This window comes from Hippoglossus hippoglossus, chromosome 22, assembly GCF_009819705.1.
Source record: "Hippoglossus hippoglossus isolate fHipHip1 chromosome 22, fHipHip1.pri, whole genome shotgun sequence".
Lineage (NCBI taxonomy): Eukaryota > Metazoa > Chordata > Actinopteri > Pleuronectiformes > Pleuronectidae > Hippoglossus > Hippoglossus hippoglossus.
Window position 1 is genome coordinate 5,264,564 of NC_047172.1, and position 10,665 is coordinate 5,275,228.

The window sequence follows — 10,665 nt, forward strand, 5'->3', positions numbered from 1 at the left end:
CCCCTCCTGCAGGACCCTGACCTGTGAGGAGACCACCCCCCCATCCCCCCTCCTGCAGGACCCTGACCTGTGAGGAGACCACCCCCCCATCCCCCCTCCTGCAGGACCCTGACCTGTGAGGAGACCACCCCCCCCATCCCCCCTCCTGCGGGACCCTGGTCTCTGAAGACACCACCCCTCCTCCTGCATGAGACCCCTCCCTCCCTCCTCCTGCAGGACCCTGATCACTGAGATGACAACCCCCCCCCCCCTGCAGGACCCTGGTCTATGAGGACACCACCCCTCCTCCTGCAGGACCCTGGTCTATGAGGACACCACCCCCCCTCCTACAGGACCCGGGTCTCTGAGGACACCACCCCCCCTCCTGCAGGACCCTGATCACTGAGGAGACCCCCTCCCCCCCTCCCCCCCTCCCCCTCCTCCTGCAGGACCCTGGTTTGTGGTGAAGAAACAGTTAACAGGAGTCTGAGCTGCTGCTGCTGCAGTAACATGGTCACTCTCCATCCGACAGCTCTCACACACAGGACCGGAGGAGGAGGAGGAGGAGGAGGAGGAGAAGCCGGGGACCATCACACACACACACCGGCTGCTGACTGCACCACCACCACCGGCTCATCCAGAGCAGCCTCTGCCCGGGACAGGAGCCCGATCGTCCGGCCTGTGAGCTGAGGGAGACGCCGCAGAGCCTCCGGACTGAAGGTAATAAAACAACCTGCAGTGTGGATGATTCATGTCTGCAGCGCGACATGTGTCCAACATGTCAGAGGCATGTTCATAACAACATGCAACAACAACGTGTGTGTGTGTGTGTGTGTGTGAAGTTATTCTCTGTAACTTCATGTTGTGTTTTTGTTTTTATTTTAAATTCAAGCAGCGTTTAATGGGAAATTGGCGCTTTTCTTTCCTCAACGAGCGTTTGCCTGCAGATCGGCAACTAACTGCAAAAACGTTTATTTTAAATTCGGTCGTAAAATGTAATCAATTTTAAGTCATGCAAAATAATATCTGAAGATTTTATTTGAATCCTGGACGTCTGGTTTCTAATTCGGCGCGGTTTTTGTCCAATTCCACTTGTTAAAATATGGATAACTTGCGATGTAAACCCTCGAATGGAGACTTGTGGGCTTCACTGATGCTTCATGAGGTTTGATTTTAAAGTGTTTTCATGTATCCCACGTTTACAATGAATGGTGGAGGGGGTTGATTATTATTTAAGAGGGGGGGTACCGCACTGCTCAGGCGTGATGCTGCAGCCGGGGCCTGCAGGGCACTGACCGGCCTGAGGTCTCCAGGGGACAGAATAAGATGACTTTAGACTTTCAGTGTAATTACATCCAGCAGAAATTTTCACCACAGAGCTGATTCATCACTGCACCTGTTCTGCAGGGTCACATCCCTTCATGCACTCTGCAGGAGAAAGGGTCTGAACAGGGATCTGGAGGAGGTGTTTCCAAAATCCCTCATTGATTTATTCCATATAAGGGCTGGAGTTCACTTTGATCTGGGGTGAGATAATCCCTGCTGCTGCCTGGTAGCCTATAACCCCCCCCCCCCCACACACACACACACAGACTTACATTGCCCTGCTGTATTGACATTATTTGGGCCTATTTATAACCCACGCTGCAGCCTTCACATGCAGCAAGGACAGAAACACAGGTCAGAACAACAGTCAGAGCACAAGGACCTGGTCCAGAGTGTGGACGACCATAATCCAGATTATAATATAGAGTATGTTGTGTTGGAACTGGGTCTATACTTTCGTTCATGATGTTCCCACGATGCTTCCTTCAGCTCTTCACACACAACACAGTCTCTTTACAAATCATTCACCCTCCTCTGAAGTCCTCGTGTGGTTTGCTGTTGTGTAAATTTACAGCTCAGGTGTCACACTGTCACACTGAATGAAAAAATATTAGCCGTTGATAAATTGGTGAGTGTTCTCGATTCAATTGAATTTGCAGCACGAAGACCCCAATTTTATTGACGCTACTTTGGCTAATCTAGAAATTATCCAGAGTATTTGAAGCTGCCATTTGACCTCAGTTCAGCTAATTCCAGGTGTGAACAGACAGAGTCGTTGGTTCTATTTGAGTCAAAGGTATTTACGATTAGTTCTGAATAAAGAGAAGAGTGACATCGCTAGACTAAGATTCTCGTGCACATACAGACACACTGAAGACGTTGGGAAAACTAGATTCACAAATCATAGTTGTCGAGCAGTCAAAATACTGTGAAAACTCCCATATGAGGTTATAATGTGATCAAGACGTTTACATGTCTACACAATGTGACTAAGGTCTGAATACTCCACACGTCTTGTTGCTGTTTACATGGCAGCGTCATATTCAGACCATTTGTCTTAATCCAATTAATATCGAGAGTTACAACAATGTTTTTTAAACGTGTTACGTAGTATCTTTTAGTTTCTAAAATATTCGAGGAAATTTGATTTTGAAAGTGTTGTATGATTAAGAATTGCTTTGTAAATCAGCTGATTAAGTCATGTGATGTGACAATATTTATTTTATTTTACTTTAGGTAAGTTTTTACTTTATTAAAAGTAAGCTTCAAACCTCCTTTTGTTTTTTCCTTGGGGCCTTAAACATTCTGCATCCAGCATCAATTATGCATTGTCAGCGATTGATTTTAAAGTGTCTTTCTCTGCACCGATTAACATGCATCCCTCCATCCCTCCATCCCTCCATTAGAGGCATTTCTCTCCCCGGCATCGCGACGGCCACTAAATCTCCTGCTTTTCCTCTGTAGCTGCTCCAAGACTTCTAATCCACGGGGCATGGCCCACATGCTATTCAGGACAGAGGGCTTAGCTCCCATGTAGGGTCTCTCATTAAACTGCAGAGAGCTCAAGAGCTGGAATGAGTGGGAGGGGGGGGGGGGGGGGGGGGGGGGGGAGGGGGGGGGGGGGGGGGGGGGGGGAGAAGAGAAGAGAAGAGAAGGGGTGAGAGAAAAGGGTTGATACTTTCAGAGAAGTTAGAACTGTAAAGGTCAGTGTGTGTAAAGGTGATTTCAGAGATGTTTATTGTGTGATTCAGAGTGAACGACGGAGGGGAAGTGGACGTACAAGACGATCAGGAGACACCCCCCCAATGTTCGAATCCCAACATAACTAGAAAGTCATTTACACTAAAAAAGAGTTTGAGATGCACAATCACACTTCTGGATATCGGCAAATATCGAGCACCAAACCAATATCAATACCAGTTTTATCTTTGTGTTCCTCTTTGTTGTATAGTCATATTTTAGGAGATTTAAATGTTTAATTATCAGAATATTGATGTTAATTGATTAGTTATCTTGCTGTAATGTTTTTCTAATGCTTGTTTTTGTCAGGCTGATATTTGATGTGTTTAATAACGTTATTATCCTGATGCTGATGCAGTATTTTGAATAGAAATAGAATTTTTTTTAAAGGTCGTGTTCAAAGTGTCACACTTGCATCTTTTTTACTGAGTCAGAGACAAAGAGTTCTGAACCTCAGGTTTTATTTCTACACAGTCAGTGAGTTGAATCTCTAAGATCTGAGCCGTTCAGAATGCAGAGCTCTCTCCTCCCCCTCCCCCTCCTTCCTCCCCCTCCCTCCCCCTCCTCACTCCCTCCCTCCTCCTCCCTCCTCCCCCCCACCACTCAGCCTGTGCTGTTCAGGCTTTCACCTTGCGCATATCGAAAGGATGCTTACTGTAAAGTTATATGAGCCTCTATCGGCTGTGCTGCGTCTGGCCTTTTAGTCTCAGCCCTCATGGCGTCTGTATCGCTCCATCAGACGTTTGTGATGATCAGATACTTAATGCGTCTCTGTGGGAATCTCAGGATTTAGGGAGGGATGCTGGTTTGAAACCCAGCACAAGCTCAGAAAGCTTTTATGGAAATGAAATGATCTTATATATATCCCTGCAAATCACTCTCAGAGCTGCCATATCGCTAATGGAGCTGGAACGTTTTCCTTAAACATTATCCTGAGAGGAGCGACGGTAAATCCACTCCCTTCGAAAGTCTGTCTGAAACCATTTGGCACAAAAATATTTAGTTTTTAGATCATCGATTAATTATGCAGCTTCTAAATTTGGGGGAAGCTCCTGTCCTGAGTTCTGCTCTTCTTCCAAGACTCTAACTTAATATCATTGGTTGTTGTGATTCTCTCTCGCTCGACACAGTTCCTAATCCCACGGGCCACAGTGATGCTAATGCTAATGCCCCAGGCCAGTGGGAAAAACGGCTAAAACAAATTCAAATCAATGAAAGATAAAAGCACCAATAATCTGCCACTCAAAGACGTTCAATTTACTTCATTAGAGAAGCAGGAAATCAAAGAATGGCTTTGAATGATTTTTCCAACCTGAAAAAAAAAAGGACTTAAACCATTATTTGATCAATTCTTTTCAGCACGTTACACCACAGTTGACTTCCAGCTGACCCTGCAGCCCTAAAGATCATTAAAACCCCCGTTTGTCCTCAGACTTGCTCCGTGTGGACGAGGACATGTGACGCTGCTCAGAGTGAGAGACAGTTTGCTGGTTCAGGATTCATTGATCTGCCTCTTCAGTTGATTGGGGTCAGTTTATTTTGTGCTTCCTCCAGAGGTTCTCCATGACACCCCCAACCCTCGTCCTCGATCCATCTTATATACGACCCCCCCCACCCCCCCCCCCCCCCCCCCCCCCCCCCCCCCCCCCTCCTGATAACCACCTCCCATCACTCCATCACTTGCTCCATCTGTTTTGCTCAGGGATACATTACTGTGGACGTAAGCAGCAACAGTCCTGTCGTCCAGCATGTTGTGACCAGGGGCGTTACAACAGGGTACGCCAAGCAACCCCCTGGGGCCCCCGAGCTGAGAGGGGGCCCCAGAGGACAGCTGATTGCATTAGTCCATGACAACAACAATGTTGATTTTTCAGTTTGATTCAAGGCCCCAACGTCCCTGGACACACTCCTGGTTGAAGTTTCCAATTATGGCTCCAACGATCAATTCGCCAGTTGTTTTCTCAACTAACTGTGACGACGGCAGTGATGTCTTCAGTTTGCTTGTTTTGTCGACTAACTACTACAACACCTTGACTGAAATGCAGCGTTAAATACAGTGAAAAGAATTCCTGGATCCAACCCCCGGATTCAGATCAACACCAAAATGTAATAGGTTTTGAGGGATACATCTTCTTATTCCTTGTTTTGTCGTATATTAACAGCCCAACCACAAAGATTGTCCATGATGTCAGAAAAAGAAAGAAAAGCTGCACATGCTCATATTTATAAATCTCAAAAATGCTAAATCCTGTCTGATACTCAGCAGTTTTGCTCCCGTGTTTTTTTCATGACGATAGATAAAACTGCAAGGTCACGTTTCTCTCTTGCTGCTGTTTTCATCAGCGGGGATGAAACAGGGGTCAGGTCACCTTGGTCACAAGCACTTAGCTGCATTGGATACTGCTGGTTTCTATATGCTTCGCCGCAGCCTCGCAGAGTGACCTTCCAAAAGTCTGCACAGGCCTGGGATCAGTGCCACAGCCAAAGCCAGAGAGCGGCGTTGGTACATGAGGACGGATTATTCAGTGACGCGAGGTCAGCAGTGTGTTGTGTTTCTGATCAAATCTGGTTGTCAGAGTTCCCAGCTGTCGGCGTGATGACGGCACAGTGAAGGTTTTGTTTTTATTCCTCTTTAAGTCGACCTTGGCCGAGTCTCATCCCTGTGGTTTCCTCATGCTTGCCTTTGTTTACCTGCTGACACGGGAGTGTCTCATTGTCGGACCTGTCCGCCTTGTTTCCAGCAGAGAGTGTTATCGCACTCTCCCTTTCTCTGTCATCTCTTTTGTTGTGTCCCTTTTAAAAACACACACACTGAGCTGGTGTCTTCCCTCACGTGTCCTCAGACAAACCATTGTGTCTCCCATTGGTCGTGATGAGGTTTAAAAAGCAGCCAGCTCTTATCACATCTGCCCTTCTGTTCACCCTCACACTGGGATGTCCCGCAGCAGGGTTCAATAGAGGGTAATGGTGCAGCGGGCTGCCACAGCGACAGGCTGGCAGACGCCTCGCAGATCAATACATTGGGCCAATGAAAGAGGCGCCGGGGTGGCGGGTCGGTGGCCGATATCCTTCAACAACAACAACAGCTGTAGAATCAAATAGTGCCCTGTGTGTGAACTGTGTCATGCTGAGGCGACAAGTCAATAGATATGCCACACAGACAGGGTATGTGGGGGTGTCCTGGGGTTTTAAAGGACAATTCATGCTTCTGCGTCGAAGCTACGCTGAGCCCTACGCTGACGCAGACTGCAAGGGCTGTGATTGGTCAGCTTGGTAGCATCGCATTTCAAGCAGACTAGGCGCCATTTTTGATTTGAAGGAATGAACACGGATGACATTTCTTTTTATCGTTGCAGTTCTTTTTTAAAATTTTTAATATATTTTTGGAACGGTTTGGCTCGACGTCGTCCAACTTATTTACAGTTGACATCCGGCCTCTCTGTTTCTACGCAGCTTAAAATATCATAATTCGGTTTGTACGAACAGAAATGACGTACGTGTTTATTTGCAGATGGAGCAAGGAAGTGAGATCCAATCACAAGTTGTCACAGGAGACACATTTCAACGGCAGGTGTGAACACGTGGACTCAGAGCTGTCCACTTGGAATCAGATCTCAACAGATATTAATACCAGGTGTGAACAGGGCCCATGACAATCTCTATGTCTTGGAAGCTGATTTATGAATATTCAACATTTGTCCAAACAAAAATTACTCACACAAAACAATATAGGCGAGTGGGCGACGGAGAAATCTCCCACACTTTGTCAGCACGTGCAGTGAGAAATTATTTCTCACTATTTAAAGCCTCTAGAATTTCATGTGAACCTGGTTTAACCTCTCCTGAAATAGCTCATCGCCACACATGTGTATCAGCGAAGAGGCAGAAGCATCAGCCAGACAGAAACACATTAAGATTTAATGAAACATGGAGTGACGAGTCCTGATCAGCAGCATCTCCTCAGATCTCCTCTCCCACCTTAACCTGATATATATTTAGATATAAAGGCCGTATTTGGCAGGAGGTTCGCTGTTACTCAGCCGAACGTGGCATTCCAAATTTTTTTTTTATCATTAGCGGCTTAGTGGGCATGTGAGCGCTGAACAAATGGTGCCTGTGCAGGCGGCGGAGAAACAGGCGAATGGAAAGAGAGAAGGGGGGGAAGTGAATTGTGAAAGAGGGAGAGGAAGTGTAGTGGGGAGGGGGGGGGGTGAAGGCATGTGATCCTGAGATGAGAGGAGAAAATGAGAGAGAAGGATCAGCTCAGTGCTTTAATGCTTTAATGTTTGAACTGTGAATACAAGCCTATACCGAGCAGCCCATTAGCTTAGCTTAGCATAAAGACAGTAGACCGGGGTAAACATCTGGCCGGGCTCTGTCTGATGGTATTAAACTCCGCCCGTCACCTTGAAGGGTCACAGATCAACACATCACATCTGGTCGGTTTAATCTCTACCACACATGGAGCGGGAAAATGGCAAGTTGCCATTTTTTGTGACGTCCTAAAGTCCCTTTTGTAATTTTGCTTACAATATAAAAGTAGAATGTCACTCAGAGAGCACCTATCTCCACCGAAGCCCAACAGTCCCCTCATGAAGCCACGTTTAAAGTCACTGGACAGAGATTTTCATTTGGATTTGGACCAAATTGCACACACTCAATAATATCAGTCCCCTAAACTCAATTGAATGGGTTCTTCCTGACATCATGCTCCACCTCTCCACTAGATCTGAAAGTTGTTTGAGTTGTTTTTGCGTAATCCTGCGAACTAATAAACAAACACAGGCGAAAACATAACCTCCGAGACAGAGGAACTAAATCTCGTGAATTTGTGAACTTCAGAGGTTAGCAACCAGCAGAGCTAGGCTAGCTGCTTCCCCCTGTTGCCAGTCTTAATGCTAAGCTAAGTTGACCAATATCACTGGATTCTTGTGAAAGGCATACATTTTCATACATAAAGCTGGACAGTGCACTTTAATTTTCTTTATCATTATTTGAACTCATGCTCTACATCTTAATTGGCCTTTCGGCACAGAGCTAGACTGAGTGACTTATGATTATTGACCAATTAGTTTACATATCACACTGAACATAAGCATAGAACTTCAGTTGCATTTTCTCTGTGTAACTCTACTATTAATGGAAGGTAAGAAACAAAACAAGGCTGCAGTCAACCTGTATACATTTGTAAAAGTAGTCACTCTTCCTTTAAACATCCATGTTTTTCAAAATAAAGTTCACAGGGAAAAGTAAGGTTAGTCTGTTTAATTATATTAGGGAGCTTATCTTCGATGGTATGTTGTAGTGAACTATTTTTTTGTGTCTAGTTCTGTTTAAAAAAAGGTAAAACAATATGTCTACGATCTTTTGGAAAACCCTGTTTGAACCAGACGAGCTGTGTAGATGAGAGGGAGAGTGGGAGCGTTTCCCAGGCGGGCGGTGAAAAGGTGGTGTGAGGGTTCCGAGAGGTCAGCTGGTCCCTCGCCTTGGCCCAGTTCCTCACATGAAACCCTTGTTCCTTGTTTGGGAGAAATGTGCTAATCCCCATGGGCCCACTCTGGGCCACCGCCAACCTTTTGAAGACAAAAAAAAATCTGCTTTTGTTCTTCAGACGAGCTTTTGTGCTCCTAACCTCACTCTGAGCTTGTATTTTACAAAGCGGTTATGATCCATTGTACGACGCTTGCTGTTTCCTCTGGAGGCATTACCTCGTAGATGATATACACTCAGTGGCCTCCTCGGCTTTGTGCTCCTTGAACCCCTCGGTTTGATGCTGTTTGCCTTCAGTGTTTTTTATCGGATCTGCCGTGTGATGGAGTAGAGGAAGGATCCAAGCCTGCGTGGGCCTCCTCACACCTGACACCAAAGACTATGTGCAGGATTTGGAATAAGAGCACATGATGTAGGCAGTCAGATGATACAGCTATACCTTACATAAGAACCCCCCTCAGCCAGTCAGTAAATAGCAGCGACTGAGGGGAGGCTGTAAGTTCTCTGTAGCCCTGCAGTGTCTGGTTTCATCTTTGTGATGTCAGGCGACTGTTTCATCACCTTGTCCTTATTTGAACTTTGGCTCGGCTACATTTCTGATTCACGTTTTAATCTTTAAGATTTTATTCCTGGTTGATTTGACAAAACAGTTTGTGGCGGTCAGCTGTGAAGTCACCCATTGGTTAGTGAATTGATGTTTTGAAGAGTTTGAGTTTTTGTTCAGCGCCATCTTGGTTTTTTTAACCTGGCAGCTCCTCGAGGACACTGAACACCCACCTCCACCTGCAACCTGAACCCATTGGACGGTAGTAGCTGTCAATTACATGGTATCCATGTCCCAATGCATGCAGAGCTTTGTTGTCTATATGACTCTCAATGGGAAAATAGGTTACAACATGAATATCATGCTGTATTGAAGAAGCTGGAGATTGAGACAATAAACTCCTATAAAGTGACTTTATAAGTCAAGTGAGAATAGAGTCATTTTTTCTGAATCTGAAACATTGAATTTTTATTAAGACAGATGTTGATATAACTTTAATTTGAACAAACTTCATTAATTCTAATAATTAAATTCAATAATAACCATTGAGTTATTTTTTTAAGTTGATCCAACAACTTTTTTCAGGAACTGATAAAATGCAAATTAAACATTCCTTTATGTGACTTATTTAAATATCCTATAATTTATGACCGTATTGTACTTGTACATCCACTTATACATGTATGGGCTCATAAATATCACTTTCTTACACATTTCTTTGTTTCTCTTCTTCACCCTCAGACCTGCATCTCATTACCACAGTCAGAAAGGCTAAGAGGAGGAAGGATGGTCACCATGGAAACCCCGGAGGCTCCCGTGCCCCTGACAGCGCTGTCACGCTGGTACCTCTACGCCATCCACGGCTACTTCTGTGAGGTCATGTTCACCGCCGCCTGGGAGTTTGTGGTGAACTGCAACTGGAAATTCCCCGGCGTGACCAGCGTGTGGGCGCTCTTCATCTACGGCACCTGCATCCTCATCGTGGAGCGCATGTACCTGACGCTGCGCGGCCGCTGCCCCGTGCTGCTGCGCTGCATCATCTACACCTTATGGACGTACCTGTGGGAGTTTGGCACGGGGCTGCTGCTGCGCCAGTTCAACGCCTGCCCCTGGGACTACTCCGAGTTCCGCTACAACTTCATGGGGTTGATCACGGCCGAGTACGCCGTGCCCTGGTTCTGCGCCTCCTTCATCGTGGAGCGCTTGGTCATCCGCAAAACGCTGCGACTGCGCTTCCATGAGGGGCCCAAGGATGGCTGGTCGGACCAGGGGTCGGATGCAGGAGGAACTCTGGGAGCTGGGAGGAGAGAGAGGAGCAGAGGGATGGGAGATAGTGCTAACGGTTACCTTAAAGTGGACTAAACAGAAGGAAGGACACTGTCTCTCCTGCCCTCCTCAGCCACATTGACAAGCAGTCCTCCTCACTAACTCTATGGGGACAACACAAACAGCTCTGTAGACTGGGCTGGTGTGCAGAGGTGTATCAGACGAGCCAAAAAAACAAAGAAACCTGTAACTGGGGCTCAAAACGCCCAAATCACTCACTACTGTCAACAGAGGCACAATAACGCCATGCTGCTGTGTTT

General features: G+C 46.2%; 1 protein-coding gene across 1 annotated transcript; it reads left to right on the forward strand.

The window, feature by feature from the left end:
* The first annotated feature begins 459 nt into the window (after nucleotides 1-459).
* On the forward strand, nucleotides 460-10,645 carry tmem229b (transmembrane protein 229B). The gene is made up of 2 exons (XM_034576985.1): nucleotides 460-699; nucleotides 9,821-10,645. The coding sequence occupies exon 2, from the start codon at nucleotides 9,866-9,868 to the stop codon at nucleotides 10,439-10,441; it is 576 nt and encodes a 191-aa protein (XP_034432876.1). The 5' UTR covers nucleotides 460-699; nucleotides 9,821-9,865; the 3' UTR covers nucleotides 10,442-10,645.
* The last annotated feature ends 20 nt before the right edge of the window (nucleotides 10,646-10,665 follow it).

Excerpts from the sequence above, each read along its gene's own strand:
- tmem229b (XM_034576985.1), top strand. The coding sequence starts at position 9,866 with ATGGTCACCATGGAAACCCCGGAGGCTCCCGTGCCCCTGACAGCGCTG.